Source organism: Orcinus orca, chromosome 10 (assembly GCF_937001465.1).
Source record: "Orcinus orca chromosome 10, mOrcOrc1.1, whole genome shotgun sequence".
Lineage (NCBI taxonomy): Eukaryota > Metazoa > Chordata > Mammalia > Artiodactyla > Delphinidae > Orcinus > Orcinus orca.
In genome coordinates this window covers 18,844,770-18,870,513 of record NC_064568.1, presented here as the reverse complement: position 1 = coordinate 18,870,513, position 25,744 = coordinate 18,844,770, and the positions used below count along the sequence as shown (strand labels likewise).

General features: G+C 43.0%; 1 protein-coding gene and 1 long non-coding RNA gene across 5 annotated transcripts in view; both read right to left on the bottom strand.

Annotated features, from left to right (window-relative positions):
- The window catches only part of EIF4E3 (eukaryotic translation initiation factor 4E family member 3), a 53,290-nt gene extending 51,837 nt beyond the window's left edge, over positions 1 to 1,453 (bottom strand). The window contains exon 1 of one of the 3 annotated variants that reach the window (XM_049715820.1): positions 1,213 to 1,453. In XM_049715820.1, the coding sequence (XP_049571777.1) occupies positions 1,213 to 1,391 (179 nt within the window). In that variant the 5' untranslated portion in view covers positions 1,392 to 1,453. The remainder of the gene's footprint in view (positions 1 to 1,212) is intronic. The other 2 variants (XM_049715822.1, XM_049715821.1) reach the window with 2 other exon arrangements.
- A 3,061-nt stretch (positions 1,454 to 4,514) lies between these two features.
- Positions 4,515 to 15,941, bottom strand: LOC125965594 (uncharacterized). Of its 2 annotated transcripts, XR_007479666.1 has the most exons (4): positions 8,874 to 15,941; positions 8,515 to 8,582; positions 5,179 to 5,220; positions 4,515 to 4,603 (listed from the first exon to the last, which is right to left on the bottom strand). It is a non-coding gene; the product is annotated as an uncharacterized LOC125965594 (long non-coding RNA). The 2 variants fall into 2 exon arrangements; XR_007479665.1 differs by lacking the exon at positions 4,515 to 4,603 and having other exon boundaries at positions 5,097 to 5,220.
- Positions 15,942 to 25,744: the final 9,803 nt, after the last annotated feature.

Below are 25,744 nucleotides of genomic sequence, written 5' to 3'. Positions count from 1 at the left end.
CAACGGCAGAGGCCACAACAGTGAGAAGCCCGTGTAAGGCAAAAAAACAAAAAACAAAAAAAAACCCCAAAACAAACAAACAAAAAACAGATTTGCGTCTACTGAGTAAACTTCACAGCAAACGGACACACCCATGCCTCCCTAACAATTAACCATTGAGTTACAGTGTCATCAAAAGTTCCATAAGCTCTTGGGACAACCCTGAAGTGTCATCCTTGGGCACCGGCTGGGTGACAGATACTACGAAGGGACTTTGCAATTCATCCATTTATTCATCTGTCAAAAATTTCTTGCGCTCCTACTAGGTGCCAGACACAAGTTCCTGCTCACTGGCCCGTAACAGAGGGGGAAATGTTGAGGGGTTGAGACAGATGGAAAAATAAACAGTTTCCTACACAGCACAACTCAGTAGCATTATGAACTTTATGAAGAAAAACAGGGAGGACATGAGTGAAGGGAGGGAGGAGGGGTGCTAACTTAGATGCGGTAGTCATGTAGGCATTTCTGAGAAGGTACCTGAGCTGTCCCCTGAGAAAGCTATAATTGTCCCCACTTTACCAACAAGGTGAGGCATGGCTCACCACTGAATCCCCAGTGCCTAGCAGGCGTGTGGGTCCACAGTAAGTGCTCAAGAAACAGCCGCCCAGTGGATGAGAAAGAATTCAAAGGCTGCATCGGTGGACGGGGGTAGGCGCCCGTTGTGCCACAGTAATACCACCTCCGCACACTTCCCAGGGGGCTGGTCGACTTTCCCGAGCGCTGTCACGGCGAGGGTCGCGTCCCGAGTTCCCCAAGAGCCCCGTGGGGGGTGACCAGGACAGCATCACTCGCCTCACTTTACAGCGAGGACCGATCACCCCCGCCAGGCCCAGCATCTCCCACTGCCCAGCCAGGATACCCGCCCGCCGGCGTTTCTTCTACGGAAGGAAAGAAAGAGGAAAAGTGCTGCCGAAACTTTGGCGACTGCGTGTTTTCTCTCCCGGCCGTGAGGCGAGGCCGCCCAACAGCCGCTCGCGTCGGCCCAAAACCCTCGGCTTCCGAGCCGGCTCTGCGCGAGCTTGCGCGGCGGGGCCGGCGCCCGGGGCCCGGGGCTGGGGGCCGGGCCGCCCGAGCTCACCCGGCCCGGGGCGGGGGAGGTGGGCCCCGAGACAAAGCGGCGGCGCAGGCCCGGCGGGCGCACGGCGGCGGTGGCGAGCCCCGCGACCCACTCACCTGTCGAGCCAGAAGGTCCAGGGCGAGTGCAGCGGGATCCCACCCGGCTCGGGCCGCAGCTCCGAAAGCTGCTGCAGGCCCAGCGGCGGCGCGGTGGCGGCGGCGGCGGCGGCGGCGGCGCGGGGCCCCGGCGGTGCCCGGGCCCCGGAGGGGGGCGCGGCGGCCGGGGGCAACGCCATTTTCTCCGCCCCGCCTGCGAGACCGGCGGACGCACGGACCGCGGGGCGAGCAGCGGCTGAGTCACCCAGGCCCCCGCCCGCCCCGCCGCGGCCGCCCCGCCCCGCCCCGCGCGCGCCCCGCCCTGGCCCGGCCCTTCGCCCGCCCGGCCTTGGAGCCGCGCCGCCGGGCCGCCCGGGGCCGCCGAACAAAAGCACTGCCCACGCGAGTGGGGGGCCGATTCGGCGCAGGCACCGACCCAGCGTGCGGGGACTGACGGACTCGCGGGTCTGGGGGAGGGCAGAGCAGCGGCGGGGACGAATTCCAGGCTACAGGGGTGGGAGGAACAGAGGAAAGGTCAAGCGGTGGGTTCTGCAGCCAGACAGGCGGTGAGCAAGACGTATGGGTGGGCTACAGAAAGATGGAGGGATGGAGGGATGGATGGTCCAGTGGATGGAGTCTCAGACCCACATGGTGGGAGGGGAGGAGGGGTGGACAAACATACCAGCAGTCTGAAGGATGGGTGGGAAAGCTGGCAGATGGTAGGAGGAGGGGTGGAGGGATGGAAGGGCAGATGGAAGCACAGTTGGATGTGAGAGACAGATGCCCGGGGAACCGCTGGCCAAATGAATAGAGACTGGAGTGCCCAAGAGTGCAGAAAGAAAGGGTCAGATAGACAGAACCAGGACCACTGACCGGGGGATGAAGTTGTTACAGGTCAGTTTTGCATGTTTCCTAACTCAGCTGATTTGAAGTGGCCACCAGGTGCCCAGAGTGTGACCAACTTTAAATGAGGGTGCCCAAAATCAGCCCAAAGTCTCCACACTTGCCCCAAAGCACCCACAAGGAAGGAGGAGGAAACTGAGCATCAGGAACCCAGCCCTCCGCTTTCTGCACCTCTGAATACGGAGGAAGCCCCTATGGCCATTAAGATTCCTGAGCCTCCTAGCACCGCCCCTTGGCATGTGTCTATCATTCTCTCTTTCAAAAGAAAAGGAGACGCATGAGGGCATGTGAACACACATGTCATAACTGGCGTGGACATGGACACCCTCCTTAAGCTTGAATTTCTGGATAGTGCCTCTCTGGCCTTTACCAGCTGTGGATGTAGAGTTCTGTCTCCTCAAAGATTTTCTCCGTGGCCTAGCATACATTCCGCTCTTAACCTGAGCAACTCTGGGATGGACTAGAAGAGGAGCTACAAAACTAGATGGGTTCGGGGGTTTCACAGGCATTGTAAACACCTGTTATGAGTCCCAGGGTAGGTGCCTTCCCTAAAAGGTATTCAAGTTCTGCTAAAATGACCACAATGAAAACAAAACCGCTGCTTTGCTATCCCTGCTTCGAACATAATTTTTATACGATGTATGATGCTGCAAGCAGTGACATGTTTAAAAGCCCTTCCACCTCTGAGATACAAGGGGCGCTTTCGGTTAGATGCATTTTTGGGGTTGGTTAATTTCTCCTTTTATTTTTTTCCAGGAAATGCATATATGGCAGTGTTTAAGCTATTCTGAGCACTTTATCCTTATTAACTCATTTAATCCTCACAAAATCCAATGAGGAAGATACTATTATTAGCACATTTAATAGATGAGAAGTGGAGAAGTTAAATTAACCCCAAGGTCACCCAGTTAGTGAGAGAGCCAGGATTGGAACATACGTATTCAGGCTCCAGAGTCTAGGCTTGTAACTGCCAGTCTCTACTGCCTCTCTAGCTGGAAAACTAACAGGTCCACATAGTAAAAATAAGAAAATGAATAGTAAGTCTCCTTCCCTCCCAAGGCTATCAGTCTTCTTGCCCAGAGGAAACCACTGTTAACAGTTTCCTTCCGGAAAAATGCAAGTATGCCTGTAAAGGCATATATCTACAAATATAAATTGTATACCTACTACCTATATCTTTTATAAAGAAATAGAAGCATTTTATACCACTGCCGCACCTCCTTATCTTAACTGACATTATACATTTGAAGACTTTCATATCAAAACATATAAATCTACTTCTTTTTAAGGACTGCAAAGTAATCCATTCTAAAGAAGTAATGTAATTTAATTCACTAGCCCTCAAGATTTAGTTGGTTTGCAGTCATTCTCTTTGATAAATAATGCTACCATAAGCATTTTTATATTTAATGTCTTTCCTCAACTGCACAAGTTTATTTCAGAATAAGTTTGGAGAAGAATTTTTGCCTGTGTCTAAAATTGCTAAATTACATTGCTAAATTACCATGCAAATGGTTACATGCATTTATATATAATTGATTTATAAATAATGGCTGACTCTGAAATTTTATATTTACTTAGTGACATCTTTAATCTTTATATAAAATTCTAAGGCATTGGTAGAAAGAGAGTTTTTGCTTTCTATTGATTAGAACTAGTCAAACTGTCAAGTTTAGCTTCTCCCTTATGTTCTGTGACAATACTCAGCAAGAAAGGAATATTTTAAAAGTTTTATCTGCAGTTTCTAAAAGACAGTACGCACCACATGATAAATTACTTTCAGAATTTAGAACTAGGAACAGTCAGGCAATTTGTCTTCATTGAATATCAATTATGTACCTCCCTCTCTTTTTGCTTTGGCTTCCAGGATGCTCGAAATTACATCTGCTGTTCCATCACATCATCAATATTAACCAATAAAAAAGCATCACTATTTTTATGTTAATATATTCCTATTTTATGTTAATGATCCAGGTGCACGTGTGCATCTTATACCGTGAACCCCTCAAATCTATTTTGGAAGCAGGTGATATACAAAAAATATAAAGTTTAAATCACCTTAAGATTAATAAAAGAAGTCAGGCAACATGACTAAGGTGAGAAGCAAGGAGGGAACAATGGGCATTACTTTCGTTCCCTTCCTGTCTGAAATGTGTAAGAGACTTAACTCTTGTTATCACTCTTCAGAATCACCCTTAGAAGATAATAAATGAGGAAAATTCCCCTCATCTTTCCCACTTTGCAACTGGGCAGCAGGAATTCCAATAATTTCAGGGTAGAAAGGGAACTTGGAGATTACCTACGCACACCCATCATATTACAAATGGAGAAACTGAGGCCCAGAGAGGTGAGGTGACTTACCCGAGGCCACAGCTCTAGGAAATAACACAGGCAGGACTAGAACGTGGGTAGCTTGAGATCCAGGCCAATGTGCTCTCCCACTGCGTAACACGCAACTCAGACAGCTTGGGGCGGCAGGAGGGAGGAAGAGAAGGTGACCCCACAGCCCCTAGCAATGAAAGCAACAAAAAAGACTTGAGGCACTCATAAATAATTAAGCAGTGAGCTGCAGCAGCTACTCCTCTCCCTTCCAGCATCCAGTCACCAAGGCAACTTGGGCAGGGTGCCTGCTGGTTGCCTAGTAACAGTGTGGTCTGCTCCCCTGACATGCTCCCTAGGCATCAAAAAGGATTTGAGAGCCGGAAAGAGCCTTAGACAGGGACCACTACTCCAACACCTTCATTTTCCAAATGGGTAAATAGAGGCCCAGAGAAGCCGAGTAACCTGCCCAAGGTCACACAGCTACTCAGAGGCACAGCCAGTCTCCATTTCTAGTTGCTTTCCATTGCACTATGGCTGCCTCAGGGACATTGCAGATGGAGGAGAGGAGATCTCTCCACAGTTCCTAGAACAAGAAAGTAAGATGGAGAGAGCAAGCAAGAAAGAGACAGAGACCTTCAGCTTTCATATGCAATTAACAGGAGCTGGTAATCCCATCGGCCAGACTTTCATCATCACCATGGCAACATGGGTGAGGTGGGTACTGGTTGCCTAGTAACAAGTGGTCCTCTGTCTTCCACTCACATCCGGCTCCCTGGGAGTCACAGGAACAGTTGAATGTTGGAGCTGGAAGGGAAGGCAGGGATCCGAACTCAGTCTCCTCCTTTGACTGGGGTTCAGGGCCACTGTACAAGGTGACACAGCCACAGAGCTAGCTAGTGACAGGGACCCGTTGGACAGCCAGCCTTTCCTGAATTCACTCCGTTTACTGCTGTCACAGCACTGTGGAAAGGGAAGCTTCACTCAGTAAAGACAAAACGTGGCAGGGGAATGGCAAGTGGTCCCCAGGAGGTATTTCTAACGCTCGTCTAAACGGTGGCAATTCTGCACACGAGGCCTGGCACACAAGGGGCACTCCGCACAGTATGAAACACAGGGTCTCTAAAGCCAGAACATCGAGTCAAAAGCCAGTTCTCCCCAAACCTGGAAAGCTGCTTATCCCTCTGCACCTCTGTCTCCACATCTAAGAAATGGGTATCCTGATAGTCCCTACCTCTCGAGATGCCATTAGGATTAAATGAGAAAACGTACACATCAAGCGCCTGGTATACAATAAAGATGCAGTAAATATTAAGCAGTCATTTATTCCACTTTCAGTAAATATTTGAGGCATGTCTGCTATGTAAATGCCACTGTTCTAGGGTCTTGAGATTCATTAGCGAGCAACACAGACAAAAGAAATCCCTATTTCAGGAAGCACACTTTGCAGTGGAATGAATATTTGATATACACACACACACAACACATATATCTATTTGCTTGTTGAATGGGTGGAGAAACTCATTGGCAATATGCTATGTTTATGTTACTGGGCTCCTTCTCTAAGACTGAAAAGTTTCCTGTTTACAGGGTGTGATGCTATAAATATGCAGGCCTGTCTTGTATGTGGAAACTCCCGACGTTTTCCTTTCTTTTAAAAGCTCAGAGGAAAAAGGAAGGCAGTGGCCACTAGATGGCAGACCTGTCTCCCCAGATACTGGGCCTGGAGGCACAGGCCAGGGGCACAGACCCTGACAGACACTTCCAGCAAAGGCAAGGGCTGCGGTTGGTCCATCCCAAGGCAAGGCTAGGAGGAGTGGGGGAGACTAGAAACGCCTCTGGGACACTGGGGGTGTAAGGGGAGACTGTAGTGTGGTGTGAGAGTGATTGCTTTAGTGAGACTGAATCCTGCCTTCACCAAGACCTTGCCCCAGGTAAGCTGTGTGACCCGGGGAAGTTTTATTCACCTTGCTGAGCTCCAGATTTCTCCTGTGGAACAAAGAGGTAATAACAAGAGCTCCCTCTTGTTGCTGCTTTGAGGCATGCATGAGAAAACATGTCTAAGGCACCCTGCAAGCTGTACATCGAAAAAGCTCAAGCAATGTTACAGAATCTAAAAGACCCCTGAAGGTCTGGTTCAGGGTTGCAAGTGGAAGAGAGAGGGCTGAGGGAAAGAGCACTTATTAAAGCCCTTGTGATGAGGAGACGGCGGTCCTCCCAGTCACTGGGCTTGGAAATTGTGGCACTGAGGTTTGGTTGTCCCACCTTCCACCTCCCTGCCCACCCATCAGCCCCAGAGTCCTTGTCCTGTCTTCCCGCCCTTGCACTGCTCTTCCTCTTTATTCCCAGGGGTGGCACCCGCCCCCGGGCCTCACCTGCTGAGGTCCAGCCAAGCACATTAGTCTCCCTGCTTCCGGCACCAGCCTCCCTCCCACCCGCTGTGGGACAGCAGCCTGAGCAATTGTCCCCAAACGCCCGTTTGAGCATGTCTGAAGTTTTCCACTGGCTTCTTACAGCTCTTGGGAGAAAGCTCAGACTCCTTCCGGTGGGCACCAGGGCTCACCACCTTCTGGATCCTTCCTGCCTTTCCAAGTCCGTGGCAGCGTTGAGGCATCGGCCCCTGTTGGTTCCTCTCCTGAACCTCCAGCCCCTCCGTTCTGCACAGCTGTCCCTTCTCCCATGCAGGCCTCCCAGGCAGCCTCTTCCCCAGCCTCCCCCTCTACAGCAAGTCGCCTCCACCCCTGATCCTTTCCTTCCCAGCATGTGTCCCAGCCGCACTGACCTAGCGCATCCCACACCAGAACAGCCGGTCCCAGAGGGCCAGGCCCCTGTTCTGCTCTGCTGTGTGCCCATGGCCGGCCATATATATGACACATCGCCAGGAGCTGTTCAGTAAATGAACTGGGTATACAACAGCTACTGCTTGAAAGGAACAGTCTGTGCATTCATCTCCCAGTTTCTAGACTTTCTCCCCGGTCAGTGTATCCTCTCTGGGGATAGCACATTAGTTTTCCTAAAAAGCAACTCCTACTGTTGGGCATTTAATTTGTTACCAAGGTTTGTGTCCACTATGTGCCCTCCCCTCCCTGCAATAAATATACTCTGCAAACCACTGACTCCTTATCGAAGACTAGTTATTAATGCTCCCCCAGGCCCATCAATCAGCCAGAGAGGTGAGGATGACTCAGATGAGAAACGGGACCTGAAGAGGAAGGCCAGCAGGCTTCCACATGGTCTTTGGAAGTTTTTAAAGGAGAGGAAAAGATGCACAGTAGAGAGGCAAGGTGAGCTGCCCACACTTAACAGCTGGGTGATTTTGGAAAACTGAGTCAAGCTCTCTGCATCTCCTTTTTTCTCACTTGAACAGTGAGTGCCCCGCTAGTCCCTGCCTCGCCGTGCTGCCTGGAGGCGAGGCTCTGCGTGAGCCCTTAAAGTGCCCCGCGAGTGCTGGGCACTGTTTCCTGATGCCCGTTCCTGGCAGGGAGAGCCGCACACTTCCTGTGCTTGTTTGAACACAGGTGTTCTCCTTTGCACTCTGGAGAGTTAGAGAAGAATGTGTAGAGCAACCGACTGTCCTGGTTTGCCTGGGACTGGGGCACGGAAAGTCCTGGAAAACCCCGCCTTGGTCCTCGGCAAACCGGGGCGGTTGGTCTTGCTAGGGGCACGTCCACGGAGCACGCGCTGTTGCACGTGGCTTGCCACGTCCATCATGGAGGCCTCCAGTCCCCAGAGCGGCTGAAAATTGCTGGCATAGTGGGAGTGTATTGCTGGTAGAGTGACCAGCAACCAGCTGGTCACTTCTTCACGGCTAAGAAGCTCACTGCTTTACGGATAAGATTTCGTTTTGAGCTGTCAATTATGGCTCAGATATCGCTAAGGGGAGCATTCTGCAAGCCAGTATTCTGAGGAAGGGCATCGTGCTTTCTATAGCTTTATGTTTAAACTTAAATAATCACATCATTCTATGGCTTAAGAAATCCTGATATAGAAAATATCAACTTCCTCAGCAAACTATTAGGAAGTGATGAGCCATGTTACGCAATGACCACCTGTACCTTATTTTCCATATTAGCCTAAGTTCCTTGAGGGTGGGAAGCCTACCTTTGTGGTCTCCACAGAACAGATGGCTCGTGTAGCGTATACTCAATAAATATTGGGATGATGAATCCCTGTGTGATTAAAACATTCATGAAATGTTTTATAAGTCATGTACTTCTTAAGAGCTGAGTAGTCTAAAATTTGAGAAGCTATTATCAACTGATGGGCGATTAGAAAAGGAAAATAAGCAATTTTTGAAATGAAACCACATTATTTGTTTCCTAAAAAAAACCCCAAAACCTGTAATCGCATAAAATTCTTAGAACAATAACTACCGTGTGCAAAGTGCTACATTAGGAATCAAGAAGATGCTTTCAAACAGCATTTTGGGCCAATGAAAGCTTACACAGTCAATCTCTTACCATCAGCAGGAACTGCATGCTCCCAATAAAGAAAGATATTGTCAGTTTTTTACTTCTTTCCTGTTGATTTTCATTTGTTACATATTCTGTAGATAATGTTAATTTGCACGTTATGGTATTTCTTTAACAGTTTCTTTAACAGTTGGTTTTTATGGTAAGATGGTGTCTTTTTCTGGGAAGTGAAGGATAGGCACATATTACTTACACAAAGTGTGTTAGAAAATGTGGTCCCTAGTGGGAGTTATGAGCAACATGGTAGCCCACAGATCACCTTGCATGTGTCATAAATATTTACTATGTTGACAATGATCTTGGAGATAATTAAGAATCATTTTTGTCCTTTCAAAACCTTCTAGATCCCTCAGAACTAAACTCTGAATTATCCTAACTTTGAGTTGATTCTCTATCATTCCTAAATACCCAAGGGTCATCTTTTATATTGTATGAAACATAATCTTGTCAATAAAATACAGTATCATTTCTTTCATATGTTGCAAAAGCATAGTCAATGATGCAAATAATCTCCTATCTTTCATTCTGAGGGAAAACCATTAATAAGACCATACTCTTTGCAAGAATCGAAATTTAGCAGTAAGAGGGCACAAACCATCCATAAAGGCAAGACATATATTAGCAGTAAGGAAACAAGCCTAATGAGTATAATGTCCAGATGGAAATGAATAACTGAATCATTCTCTGTCCAATCAAATAGCATCTTAATAAGTTGTTGCATCATCTCTGTTGATTTAATTTAACTGGAAGATAGGAGAAAATGAGTATGACCTGCAAAAATATCTTCATTTCCCATGCTCATTAACATTTGCCCTGTGCATCCCCTCCTTTTATTCTGAAGGTGAAGTTACCTCCAAAATGGTCTTTAGGTTTCTTTCCCTCAGAAGCAGCCCATGTCAAAAAAAAAAAAAAAAATAGCCCCAAACTGGAATGAAATTATTGAAATTAAAAGAAATGGAACCCCAGTGTAAACACTTCTCTTGCAGGCAAGCTGGTAAGTACAAGTTGTCATGGAAACAGGATGTATTCAAATTATACTAGGAATGACGTTCTTCATCTAACTAGGTGTTCATCTCCTCTAAATGGGGAGAAATTGTTGTAGCTGAAATCCATTATATTTCTTTCAAATCTGCCTTAAAAACAATCACTCCCTTTATTTTATATAGAACTACAAAGACACAGAGCCTCACTCTCATAAAAGGGAGAATTAAAACTGCTTGCAAAAGAACTGGGGCGTAAATAAAAGGCATAAAATGAAAATGAATCCCATGATATAAATCTACTGACGCACAGTGAAGGGGTGAAGGATGGAAATCAGACAATATAATACCACCTTCATTAACAATAGGACATATTTTTCTTCTATAGCATTAGTGACTATGTTTTACAGAATGATCTAGGCCAGTTCTCTGGAAGTTGGGGTGATTTGTTAACAGGTGTACTGTCACTGCTGCTGATTACAGCACAGGCCCTTGTTAACTGACATGCATGTAAGAAAGACACAGAAGAAAGGCAAGGCTGTGATGAGCAGTCATTTCCCACTACTTACTAAAGCAATCATCAAGAAACACATGGTACAAGCTAATTTTGTGGGGAAAGATTCACAGCATGGAAGGCCCATGAAGTCACAATACATCTAAGAGGTAGCTGGAAATTCTTTTTGATCAAGATGTTCCTTTGGGAACATCCTGTAATATTTTTCAGGTGAAGATAATTTCTCTACCTCCTTCCAAAAAATGAAAAAAAAGATTTTTCAGGTTTTACAGCCTGCAATGCTGAGGTCTCAACAAAGCCTTTGTCCAAGCACTTAAGACAATGATCATTCAAATTAAAATGCCAACAGTTCCAAAATATACAAAGAACTCTTAAAACTCAACAATAAGAAAATGAACAACCTGATTTAAAAATGGGCAAAGACCTGAACAGACAACTTACCAAAGAAGATATACAGATGGCAAATGAGCATATGAAAATATGCTCAACATCACGTGTCATTAGGGAATTACGAATCAAAACAACAAGATGTGAGTACACACTGATTAGAATGGCCAAAATCCAAAACACTGACAACACCAAATGCTGATGAAGACTTGGAGCAACAGGAACTCTCTTTCATGGCTGGTGGTAATGCAAATGGTACAGCCATTTTGGAAGACAGTGGCGATTTCTTACAAACCTAAACATACTCTTACCATACGATCCAGCCATCGTATTATTTGATATTTAGCCAAAGTACTGTAGTTGAAAATATGTTCACACAAAAATCTGCAGATAAATGTTTGTAGCAACTTGATTCATAATTGCCAAAACCTGGAAGCACCCAAGATGTCCTTCAGCAGGTGAATGGATAAATAAACTATGGTACAACGATTAACTGGATATTATTCAAGGATAAAAAGAAATGAACTATCAAGCCATGAAAAGACATGAGGAAGCTTAAGTGCATATTACTAAGTGACAGAAGTCAATCTGAAAAGGCTATGTACTATATGATTCCGACTATATGACACTCTGGAAAACGGAAAAACATGGAGACGATAAAAGGATCAGTATTTGCCAGGAGTTAGCGGGGAGGGAGGGAGGAATAGACAAAGAAAAGAGGAATTTTAGGGCAGTGAAACTACTCTGTACGGTACTCTAATCGCAGATACATGTCATTATACATTTGCCCAAACCCAGTGAATGTACAGCACCAAGACTGAATCCTAATGTAAACGACAGACTTTGGATGACAATGATGTGTCAATGTAGGTTCATGGATTGTAACAAATGGACCTCTCTGGGTGGGATTTTGACAGTAGGGGAGGAAGTGCATATGTAGGGGTAATAGGAGTAACGGAAGTCTCTGTACCTTCTGCTCAATTTTACTGTCAACCTAAAGCTGCACTAAAAAATACAGACTACTTTAAAAAAAATACCAACAGCAATAATAGCTACAATTTCACGACTGCTTAACTATGTTCCACATTTACTTATCTCAGCTATTCCACATATCAACCCTATGAGGTAGATACAATTATCATCCCCGTTTTACACACTGGAGGCTCAAAATGGTTAAAGAACATTCCCACAATTACACAGCAAGACGTACAGAGTTGAAACCCAAGTCAGTCTGGTTCCAAGCCTGTGCTCCTAACATGTACAAACTCTTCTCTTGAGGACAAGTTTCACCTCCCTGAAGACGTCTCTCTGTCATATGAAAAATGAGCTTGGCCTTTGACTTAGGGAAGGATTCGAATTATGCTCCCAAATGCTAAAAACAGAACACTGTGGAAAAAGTGTACAAAGACTATAGATGCTTATTAAATAAACAATACAGGACTAGTAAACATCAGAGTTCAACTACAAACTAACAGCTGTTTTAGCACTGGCTGTAAATTTGGTCGAACCATCTGCTTCCAGAGAGGGACTGTTTAAGAGATATAAACCAACAGATCCAAGAATCTCAATGAACTCCAAACACCAAAAACATGAAGAAAATCACACCAAAGCAGAGCATAATCCAATTGTTCGATACCAGGAAAAAGATACGCTATGAACAGAGAAACAAAAATAAGGATTAGAGAAGAGTTTTCATGGGAAATAATACAAGCAAGAGGATAGTGGAGCAATCTCTTCAAAGTGCTGAAATTTAAAAAATGTCATCTTAGAATTCTGTGTCCAGTAACACATCTTTTCAGAGACAATGGAGGAGAAATATGCTTCCAGCAAGATGGAGTAGAAATGCTTTCCTCAGTTTTTCTCACAGAGTACAGTGAAAACTCCTAAACATTATATATGAAACAAACAGAAGGTTTAAAGAGGGTGGCACACCAGCTAGGGACCTTGGGACCCAAGGAATGACATGATGGTGAGTTCCTTGGGATTTTTTTTCTTCTTCTTTTTTTTTTTGGCCACGTATATCCCAGATTTGGAGCTGGAAAGGCTGACAACCTGGAAATGACAATGGGTACAGACAAGAAAAGCCCCAACAAAAGCCTTTCTCCCTAACCAAAGGACATGGAAAGGAGTAGCCAAGCAAGATAAAAACTTTTAGACAAGAACTACTCTACACCAACCAAACACCATGGGAAAGACTGTGACCCTACCTCTACCCAAGCCAGCAAGGCCAGGAGGGGAGCTTAGGCTTCTACCTTCACCAGGCAGAGTGGATCCAACAAACAAACAATGACACGAGCAAAAGCCCCGTGATCCTACAATATCCTATATACAAAAAACTCACTTCAAATACAACATGGTTAAATGGAAAGGAGAAGGATGGAAAAAGATATACCATGTAAATATGAATCTAAAACAAAGAAGTAAGAGCGGCTCTCCTAATATCAGATAAAATAGATTTCAGAGCAAAGTTTACTAGAGACAAACGACGTTACCTAAGGATGAAAGGATCAACCCACCAGGAAGACATAATGACTCCAAATACATGTGCACCAAACAAAAGAGCCTCAAAATACACAAAGCAGACCCTGAAAGAGCAGACAGGAGAAAGGCAATCCACAATTATAGTTGAAGACTTAAACACTCCACTCTCAGCAACTGATAGAACTATGAGACAGAACATCAGCACGGGTAAAGAAGAAATGAACAACAAAATCAGTCAACAATACCTCACTGAGATATACCGCACTTTAGCAGAATACGCATTTTTTTCAAATGCTCTAGAATGTTCACTAATATAGATTACATCCTGGACATAAAACAAAACTTAACAACAACAACAAAAAGAGCAGAAAGGCAACAGGACAGAAGAAGGTTAAAAGTAAAAAGGATAGAAAGTCTATTTTTGTTAAACTTTCAATTTAACAAATATTTACTGAGCACCTCCCATGAACCAAGACTATATGAGAAAAACTGTTAAGAAAATAAAAGAACTTCAAGAATTCATTCGAAACCACACACCCATGTACACACACAAACACACACATACAAGCAGACATCCTGAAATCCCAGGCATAGCCTGTTAAGCAAAATTAGACATTACATTGATCCTTAGCTTGATTTTATGAGCATATCCTACCATGAAATAATTTTTTAAATAAAAAAATAAGAGTAGATAAAAGATATACTGTGCCACTTCTAATCAAAAGAAAACTGGAGTGGCTATATTATTATCACACTAATTAAATTTCAGAGCAAAGAATATTACCAGGTCAATTAATAATATAAAGGAGTTACTTCATCAAGAGGACACAGCAATTCTAAACATGTTGCTCCTGACAATAACAGAACTCCAAAATACATGAAGAAAAAACCATTAGAAGTGCTAAGAGAAATATGAAAATCCATAATTATAGTCTGAGATTTCAACACCCCTCTCTCAATAACTGATAGAACAAGTAGACGGAAAATCACTAAGAGTATAAAATATTTCAACAACATTATCGACTGACTTGGTCGGACATTTATAGAACATTCTATTTAACAACCACACAATACACATTCTTTTCAAGTACACAAGGAGCATTTAAGTAAGACAGACCATATTCTGGGCCATAAAACAAATCACAATAAATTTAATAGAATTCAAGTCACATGCGTATGTTCTCTGATACAATGGAATTAAATTAAAAATTAATAACAGCAATATCCCTGGGAATCTCCAAATATATATAGGTTAATAACACATGTCTATATAACCCATGGTTCAAAAAAGCAATCAAAAGGGAAATTAGAAAGTATTTTCAAATGAATAAGTATGAAAACACATACATCAAATTTGTGGGAGGCTGCTAAAATAGTACTGAGGGAAAATTTTATAATAAGAATACTTAGAATAGTGGTCTCAAATCAATGAACTCAGCTTCATGTTAAGAAACTGGAAAGAGAAAACTGGACTCAAATTAAGTAAAAGAAAGGAAATAATAAAGATCAGAGTAGAAACCAATAAAGTGGAAAACAGAAAAACAACAGAGAAAATGAATGAAACCAAAATATAGTTCTTTGAGATTAAAAAAAACTGACAAACCTCTAGTCAGACTGTTCAGGAAAAAATTGAGAAGAAACAAACTACCAAAATCAGGAATGAGATAGATGATATCAAGCAGACTCTACAGATAGCAAGGGAATTCTAAAGAAAACAAAGGGCTGATTGATAAGTCTCTGAAAATGAATTAACATTGGAGATGGAAAAATTCCTTGAAAGACACAAACTACCAAAGTTTACTCAAGAAATAGATACTAACTTGAATAGCCATATATCTATAAAAGAAATGTAATACGTAGTTAAATACCTTCCCACAGAGGAAATTCAAGGCTCAAATGGCTTCACTCGTGAATTCTACCAAATATTTAAGGAAAAAATAATACCAACTACATAAATTCTTCTTCTACACAAACTACACACACACACACACACACACAAAAACTGGAAAGGAGAGAATACTTTCCAACTCATTCTATTAGGCCAGCCCCACTCTGAAGCAAAAAATAGACAAACCAGTACAAGAGGAGAAAATTAGAAACCAATAACCTTCATGAATATAGATGCAAAAATCTCAAACAAAATCTTAGCAAGTAGAATATAAGAAAACATAAAAAGGATAATACATCATGACTAACTAGAGGTTCTCACAGGAATGCACATTGGTTTAACACTTGGGAGTCAATTAATAGAATTTGTCATTTAACAAACTGAAATAGTAAATCATCTCAAAAGATGCAGAAAAAGCATTTGCCAATCCAACATTCATTCCTGATTAAAAAAAAAAAAACTCTCAGGGAAGTACAGATAGAAGGGAACTTCCTCATCTACAGGTATCTACAAAAACCCACAGCTAATATCATGCTTAATGGTGAAAAACTGAATGCTTTTCCTCTAATATGGGGGAAGAGACAAATGAGGTCCATTCTCATCACTTCTATTTAACATTGTACTTATTGCCAGTGCAATAAGGCAAGAAAAAGAAGTAAAAAGCATTGGAAAAGAAAAAGTAAAACTGTCCTTATTCACAGACAACACAATCATCTATGTACAAAACCTCATGGAATTTACCCCAAAAAGCTACTAGAATTAATAAGTGAGTTTAATAAAATCTCAGGATACAAGATCAATACGAAACTCAATAATATGTTTATATACTAGGATTGAAGAATGAGAAATGGAAGTTTTTAAAAATACCATTTATAATAGTATCAAAAATATGAAATACTTATGGATAAATGTGATGAAAGATGTGTAAAAACTGTACACTGATAACTACAAAATATTGCTGAAAGAAATTAAAGACCTAAATAAATGGAGAAATATACCTTGATCACATATAGGAAGATGGAGTATTGTTAAGATTTCAATTCTCCCCAAATTGATCTATACACAATCCCAATTAAAATCCCAACAGGCTTTTTTGTAGAATTTGACAAACTGATTCTAAGATCTATATATAAATGTTAATAACTCAGAATAGACAAAACATTCTGAAAAAGAAGAACAAATTTGGAGAAATAACACTCCCTGATTTTAAAAGCTTATTGAAAAGCCACATTAATCAATACAGTGTAGTATTGCCCTCAAGATAGATGTAGATAAACTGAACAGAATAGCGAGTCCAGAAACAAACACACATATATATGAACAATTGATTTTTGACAAAAATGCAAAGGCAATTGTGTGAACAATAGTAGTTTTTCAAGAGAGGGATGGAACAATTGGCTATCCATATGCAAAAAAAAAAGAACTTCAATCCATACCTCCCATACCTCATACCATTTATAAGACTGAGCTTAATATGAAACATAAAATTTTAAGAAAATAAAACCTCTAGAAGAAAACGCAGAAGAAAATCTTTGTGACCCTGACTTAGGCAAAGATGTCTTAGATATGACAGCAAAATCAGATGCATAAAATAATTCAAAATGATAAACTGGACTTGGTGAAAATCAAAATCTTGTGCTTGTCAAAAGACACTATTAAAAGAATAAAAAAAGAAGCCACAGACCAAGAGAAAATATTTGTGAATCATATATCTGAAAAAGAACTTGACTCCAGAATATATTCTTAAAACTTTCAAAACTCAATAATAAAAATATATACAAATGGTATCATGAAAAAAGGGCAAAAAGTTGAACAGATTTATCGGCAAAGAAGATACAGAGATGGCAGATAAGCACATGAGAAGATGCTCAACATCATTAGCCATTATTTCCAACCTAGGAGAATTCTATTCCCAGCCAAACTATCAATCAAGTATGAAGGTTAAAAAAAGTGCGGTTTCAGATATGTAAAATCTTACTGAGATATATACACCACATAAAAATAAATGAAAAAAGGGCTTCCCTGGTGGTGCAGTGGTTGAGAATCTGCCTGCCAATGCGGGGGACACGGGTTCAAGCCCTGGTCTGGGAGGATCCCACATGCCACGGAGCAGCTGGGCCCGTGAGCCACAGCTACTGAGCCTGCGCGTCTGGAGCCTGTGCTCCGCAACAAGAGAGGCCACGACAGTGAGAGGCCCGCGCGCCGCGATGAAGAGTGGCCCCCGCTCGCCGCAACTGGAGAAAGCCCTCGCACAGCAACAAAGATGCAACACAGCCAAAAAATAAATAAATTTATAAATAAAGAAATGAAAAAAGAAAGAAAGAGAAGGAAAGAAGAAGAAAAAGATGTGGGCTACAGGAAACAGGAGCTCTGACATAGGAAGGTAGTGAAGAGACAAACATGACGTTGAAGGGAAGTGCCAGGGCAACAGTCGTGCAGACGGCTGTTCAGATCAGATTGAAGAGAATGAAGGTTCCAGGAGAGATGTCTCCAAGGACAAAAATACAACCACCTGATTGGATGATGAGTTTGGCTGTAGTGAGTGAAACTATATGATTCTGTCAAAAAGTTTGAGTGGGGCTTCCCTGGTGGCGCAGTGGTTGAGAGTCCGCCTGCCGATGCAGGGGACACGGGTTCGTGCCCCGGTCCGGTAAGATCCCACATGCCGCGGAGCGGCTGCGCCCGTGAGCCATGGCCGCTCAGCCTGCGCATCCGGAGCCTGTTGCTCTGCAACAGGAGAGGCCACAACAATGAGAGGCCCGCCTACCGCAAAAAAAAAAAAAAAAAAATTGAGTGGGTTACAGGCACACATCACTTTACAGGGAGGAAAAACCACAATCATTAGCTCTAAGGAAAACAAAAAAGGTGTACAATTCACAAAATGTAGTTATCATGTATGATTCAGCTGTGAACTACACTACACAGGATGGAATTTTACAATTCCACAGCTCACTGATGCCAAGTTGACTCTAACTAACTTGTATTCATTAGAGTTCTATGCCTGTTAGGAGAGTGGCAGAAGGGTGGCAGCAGGGGGGGGGGGTGGCTCTGAGAAATGCAGCTGTTAACTCATAATGTCTGTGACACTGAAATCAGACCTTCCTAAAATCACACGGAAGTCTAAGGAGAAATGTGCCAAAGTCATACCTTTTATGTGGCTTGTTTCACCATCAAAATCGGTCTGCCTTGTCTCCGAGGTAAGCCCCTTTTATTTTTGCAGATACTCTCCCTAACAGTGGTAAGAATTCTGGCCAGTGAAAGATTCTATACTTCATCTAAATCAAAACCCAGTGCAAAGCTTGGGGCGGGCGGAGGAAGAATTTATGTGTGTGGATGCGAATGTGTATAGAGGGTGGGTATTTTAAAGAGTTAAACATTCATTTTTCATTACAAGAAAGTTATTGGATAACTGGTAAAACAGAAAATCAAGAAAGAGTAGGTACATCCCTAAAGGTGTGTCTTATGGGCCTCAGTACCATAGCTTAGACCATTAGATAAGGATGTACTCCAAAAATCTGTATCTTAAAAATTATAGTCTCTATAATTCTCTAGAATAGAAAATAACAACAATCAATGCACTATTTGATTTTTGAGTAAATAAGAGAGGAGGGGGAGGAGAGGATTATAGAAGTAGTAGCTCTGATATCTACTAATTATATCATGATTCCACACACAGGAAGAGGACGTTTAAGCAACAGGTTTGATCCTATCATCTTTGGCACTCACAGTAGCACCCTTGTCCTGATAGTTGCATTCCACCTTTCGAAAGCAAAATTTAAGATCACAACATGATTTAACCCTAGAGGGAGTTGAAGCGGCTATTAAACATTATATAATAGAAAAGAGACGGGCCACATAAAAGGCTTTTTTCTCACTTGCAGCCATGGCTATAACTCTTTGAAAAATATATACTACCAAAATATCAAAAATGAGATTTTAAGTGGTGACAAATGTATATTTTTGTTTCTTCTAAATGTTAGAAGTGTTCATTTTCAAACAATTAAAATACCGCCTATAGCATAATGGTTTTTCTCAATTCTGTACCAAGTAATACAACCTTCAGTTTAGTATTTATTTATAAGATGTTGATAGGTTTTTTTCCCCTCAATTATGTATTAGTCAATGCAGCCCTGTATGTGTACTTATTAAGAATTCAGGCTTTCAGGCCAGGTAGACCAGACTTTAACCTTGCTTTACCACTATAGACTATGTAATTAACATAAGACTCAAGGTTCCTCATCTGTAAAATGGGGGTACAGGGTTTTGTAGAAGTCAACTAGACAGTGTATGCAAAACACCTTGGCACACTAATGGATCTAAAAAAACAAAACATCTTTCCCAATGGGTAGACACTGTACTGTAAAGCTAGTGACTGAATAAGAGTTTCTTAATCCCTCCTCCCAAGTTCATTTCGGCATCAAAGCATGTAAATACGGAAGCAAACCAAAGACACAACCCTTGTGCACATAACCTTATGGCAAGACATACTGATTTCTGTGACCAACCCCAGGGAAGGGCCCGAGAGTTCACACCTTAAAGGCTTACATTCACTCAGGAAGCAATGAGGAGTCCATGTCACATTCTAGGCCGGCAGCACTCTTTTGATAAGGATACTTCCTAAGGTTACAGAGGTGACCTGACTTTAATATGAAATATGGGGTTTTTTTTCACAATTATGTTACTTGCTTAGGACATCCAGAGTTGTGCAACTATCACTACCTAATTTTAGAACAACTTCATCACCCCCAAAACAAATGCTCCAATACTCATTTGCAGTCACTCTTCAATCCCCTCTACCTCAAGTCCCTGGCAACTACCAATGTGCTTTCTGTCTCCACAGATGTGCCAACTCTGGCCATTTTATAGAAATGCAAGTGTACAATACATGGTCTTTTGCATTTGACATCTTCCACTTAGCATAATGTTTTCAAGGTTCGTCCATGTTGCAGCATATGTCAGTACTTCATTCCCTTTTATGAGTGTGTAATATTCCACTACGTGGAGAATTCACATTTTGTTTATCCACTCATCCACTGACAATTGGATTACTCCCCCCTTGGCTAGTATGAGAAATGCTGCTATAAACATCTGTGTCTAAATTTTATGTGGACATGTTTTTATTTCTCTTGGGTATATACCTAGGAGTGGTATACACTGCTGGGTCATAGGTAACTCTACGTTTAACTTATGACAAATTTCCTAACTATTTTCCAAAACAGCTGCATCATTTTATATTTATACACCAGCATTGTATGAGGTTCTAATTTCTCCACATCATCGTCAACACTTGCTATTGCCTATTTTTTTGATAACAGCCATCCCACTAGGTATGAAGTGGTATCTCACTATGGTTTTGATTTGCATCTTTCTAATGATTAACGATGGTAAGCATCTTCCCATGTATTTATTGGCCATTTGTATATCTTTTTGAAGAAATGCCTATTCAAATCCTTTGCCCAATTTTAAACTGGACTGTTTGGCTTTTTACTGTTGATTCATAGGCATTCTTTATATATTCTAGACACAATTCCCTCATCAGACATATAACTTGAAAATACCTTCTCGCATTCTGTAGGTTGTCTTTTCACTTTCTTGAAGGTGTTCTTTGAAGTGCAAACTTTAAAAATTTAATAAAATCCAATTTATCTATCTTTTCCATTTTTTGCTCATCCTTTTGGTGTCATATCTAAGAAACTATTGCCTAATCTAAAGTTATGAAAATTCACTCCTATGTTTTCTTCTAAGTTTTACAGTTTTAGCCCTTACATTTATGTCTAGGATACATTTTGAGTTAATTTTTGTACATTATATTTGTGAGGTAAGGGTCCAACTTCATTTTTTTGCACATGGAGAAAACTGTTAAAAGAGTTTTCACTAAACCATATTTTGCTTATTAGAAGTGTGACAGTATGCCATGCATGTACACATGAATGACATATTCAGTCATTCATTCAACAAACATATACAGCAAGGACAATATTTTGAGATATGACCTGATCATTTTTCTTCCTGTTTTTCCCTTTCCTTCCCCACACTGAAGCAGATAGCAGGGTCCAGGCTTCCTCGCCAAGGAGAGGTTTACGGAAGGTAGCTTCCTGACTTTTGTTCTCCCAAACACCTAAATTCTGGGACCACCGATTCCCAGGAGAACTGACCAATTACACTATCCAGAAGAACAGAAAGAACAGTATTCCCCAATGCTGGAGTAGACAGGGAGTCCCCAGAGACGAAGGCAGAAGGGAGGAGCGAGAGGGTACTGAGAGAGGGGATCTGCACTGGGTTTCCCAGACATACAGCTGAGAGACACCTAATATGATATATATTCTCAGCCCCTATTCTCACACCCCAAGTCTGGCATGAGACAGCTAAGAATCACCAAACCACAATGGCTTATAAGGACAGAAAAAACATGGCTACAACTGAGCAAACATCACTGACCTCCCATACACACGCACACACTACCCTGAATGACTGTGTGCCGGGCCATCTGGGCACTAGCCTGGAATTACGGCACATCCCAAAGAAGCAAAGGTCCATGATGAAACGCCAGAAGCACCAAATTTACATGTTTTTCTTCACCATCAATGCAAAATGGCAACTCAGTCAGAAATTAAGTTTCTACGAAGCAGTTATATTTCTGGCACCCTTGATTTTATAGACTGACATTCACACCTGCCACACAAATATTGAGACATATACACATATATGTGTGTGTGTGTGTGTCCGTGTGTGTGTCTGTGTGTGTGTATGGCATCCTCCTAGGCTAGGTTGAGAATATAAAAGTCAATCAAGCCATGGTTAGCCAAGGCATTTATAGTCTAGTAAGAGCAAAAAATGTATTTACCATTTATTACACACCACCTGGGTGCACACCTTGCGTTACACTCTTTTTTTGTAAATGGATCGAATTTAATGGAATCTTCCCCGCAAAAGGCCTTTGAGGCTCAGAGGTTCAGAGGAGGTAAAGGACTTGGCTAAGGATACATGTTAGTAATTGATGGGACTCGGATATGAACTGAGATATATTTAACTCCAAGTCCATTTGCAGTCCTGAAGTTATGACTCCCTCCCATGGAGAGGCCAATCTAAGTAATATCCTTTGATAACTCAGCATCCATTGGACATAGATTTTGTTTTCTAAGAGTTGGGGTGAGACTAAGTCAAACCAACCCCCTCTAACTTGATGCTCAACATGCCCATTGGCAGATGACTAGCCAGAAGCCTGAGGCTGGACAGGAGACATCAGCCAAACTGTCTCCCGTGATGATGGGGACCATGGCCTTGATTGAATCTGTCAAGGTCTGTCAACCAGTCTTCCAAACAGCAGACTTCCATTACCATTCACGTCACCTACATGTGCAGCAAAGAAGTAACAGAACTAATTTGGGGTGGAAACCCCAACTTTTCTATCTATGTGCAAAAGGAAGCAATTTTTCTTAGAGGGAAGAATCCCACCGAGCTGTTATGCTTTGAGATGCTAGCACTCAAATTGGTGCCTAAGAAACTATTTTAAATTCTTCAGTGAAGCTCCCTAGAAAAAATAAAGGGAAAATAAGTTGATTCTGGCAATGAAATGTTAATAGTTTTTCCTTAAGTATTAATCTTCTGAACAAATGGTGACAATGAAAGAAGCAGGCATATAACTGCTGTGAGAGCCGTGATTTATATATTTTCTATTGCTGCTTCTGCTATTTGATCCTGAGAAGATGACTAAACCAAATCCCAAAGAGAAGCGTACTGAGTCATGGAGAGAAGTAGAAACCTTAGAGAAACCTAAATCATAAGGAACTAATGTCTCTCCTTATGGGTCTTTTTATGCAGAATAAATCTCTCCCCATTCGGGATTGTATAACCATTTACCTTTCATTTTCTCATATACAAAGTGAACCTCAGAGGTAAGGACCCTCTGAAATCATTTGGTCCAATTTCTCCTTTTGTAAATGGGAATATCTGAGATTCCAAGAGGTTAAGCGAAATGTCAAGTGATCATTAAAACAAATAATATGAAGATTTCATCTAAGTGGTACGGGTACTGACCTAGGAGTGAGAAGACCTGGATTCTACTGCCCACTCAGCCATGTATGAGTTCACAGAATGAAAGCACTGGATGAGATGCTTTTGAAAATCTCTCCCCTCTTTGAAGCGGCTTTAATTCTGTGAACATCAGTAGTGTTTGGTTCTTTGTTTTTACAAAGGTAGCACCTTTTTTTGCAGTTATGGTGAAGGCGCAATACGTATGGTGGTTGTGAGCGTGGGCTCTAGAGTCAGACTTTCTGCCTTGCAATCCCAGCTCTCACACTTACTTTTGGTGAAAGCCTGAACAAATTAACCTCTCTGCCTCATCTGCAAAATGGAAATTATAACAGTACCCGCCCCATAAGGCCCTTAGAATGATGAAACGAGATAACACACGTCAAGTATTCAGCACACTGCCTGGCACATAGCAAGTGCTCAGCGAACACAGGCTGCCCTTAACAGTGTCATAAAGGAACCAGAGTTGGTATCTCTGTGTGAGTTAAAAGAAGGCATCCCTTCCTCTGGGTAGAAGCAGCCCAAGTGCTAAGGTCCACATCAAGGCTGGAACTCACTGTCTGTGGCTATGTGCCTGGCTCTAAAATATCAAAGTAAGAAATCACTCCCCAGTATCCTTTGCTGATAGTGGTACCCAATGAATATGTGTCTGTTATCATGTAGGCCTTCTAGAAAACTCTTCAGAGGAGGCCCACTTAGATGGCAAGGACACTTTTGCTCTTCTTTTCTTTTCCTTCTTTCTGCCTGGAATGCCGAGGGAATGGCTGGGGTCAGCAGCCTACTGATCACGAGGAAAGGGCTAAAAGATTTTCAGAGACTCAGACTTACAGCCAATAATTCCACGCCATTAACCTCCAGACTTCTTGTTTTATGAAGAAAAGAAACTCATGTACATTTTTGAGCTACCATTATCAAAATGCAATTCCTGACCAAAACACTCTCCAAAATCTAGTTCTCTTTTCTGTCAACAAATATCTGTAGACTTGCCTGGTCAGCCACTTGTCCCTGGCCACTTAGGGGCCCTAAGTCAGGCCCTCATTGGCCATCACTTAGATTTTTACAAAATGTCCAAATGCCCTCAAGGTCCTTGCTAGTCCAAGTGTGGTCTGTAGACCAGAGGCATTAGTGTCACCTAAGAAATTACTAGAAAGGCATCACCTCCAGCCCCATCCAGACCTACTGAATCAGGATCCCCAGTGATTTCTGGGCACGTTAAAGGCTAAGGCTCTGGACTAGCCTTCCAGACTCTGCTCTGTCATTCCTCTTAAACACTACTGTCAAAATAATCTTCCTGACGCACATCAGTCGTTTTCTAATCACAGCACTTTCCTCAAAAACCTCCAAGGGCTCCTGACTGCCTATAGACTAAAGTTTAGACTCCTCAGTCTGACAAGGCTTTCTGTGATCTTGTGTCATCCTAAAAATGCCCATCACAGTGCCTGCCATGCCAATAAATAATATTCTGCATAAAACAAAGCAAAACATGAGTGTACCTGAGAAAGAACATATTTTTAAATTCTGGCTTCTCCATCCTAGGCATGGGGATACAGGGTTAGGAAAAACCAGACACAGTCGCTTGCCTTCCTGGAGCTTAGAGATCAGCTGAACCGACAGGATCTTCAAAAGCAATAAAAATACATAATACCAAATATTAAGTGCTAAGAAGGAAATGAATGGGCAATGGTACAGAGTAAGCTAGACTGGTCAGAAGAGTGGCCCAGAGGATGGGGATCCCGTTGAGGGGCTGGTCCAGGCAGAGGGAACGGCCTACGCAAAGCCTGGAGAGAATCTGGTGCAGCTGAGGATCAGAACAGGGGCTGCCCTTTCGGGCTTCCCAGAAGACTGACACCCTGGGAGGAAGGTGGCATGGGATTCACCTTCCAAATCAAGGGAAAATGCTGAATTTCTTTTCCCTGACGTATGCCTTCACTGGGACCACGAATGGGGCAGAGAGCAGGGTATGCTTCAGGGTCGCTGGTGAGTCCAGCCGTGGAAATCAGACCGAGTGAAATTTGAATCTCAGCTCTACCACTTACCGGCTCTCAACTCCCTTGACCTCCAAGCCTCTGCTTCCTCAGATATAAAGCGGGTTTAAGCATAGAACCAACTTTGTATTTCTGTGACCGCTGAGGGCGTAAAGCTCCCCAGAACACTGCCGCCCACATCAGTGCTGACCTGAATACTAGAGGTTACAAGGCTGTGATCACGACGATGACTGTGAATTACTATGAGCTTGCGGGCAGAGGGCTCATCCCAGATCCTCCGGTCCCACACCCCGCCCCCACGCCCCGAGGCCTCCCGACTCTGCCATCCCAGGCAACCTCCCCCCCCCCGCGCACGGCCACCTCAGTGACCCCAGGGCGGGCGCCGGGCACCGCCGCCGGACCCCCGTTACCTGGGGCCAAACGCGACCTGCCGCCACCTCGCGTCCTGGGCCCTGCCTCCCTCCCGGCCGCCTCCCGGCCCCGCAGCTGCTGCGGCGGCGCCCCCAGCCCAGCCCGGCCCGGGCGGCGCGGGAAGCCTCGGCGGGGCTGGCGGCGGCGGCCACGCGGCGCGCTCCGGCGGAGGGGAGGGGGCT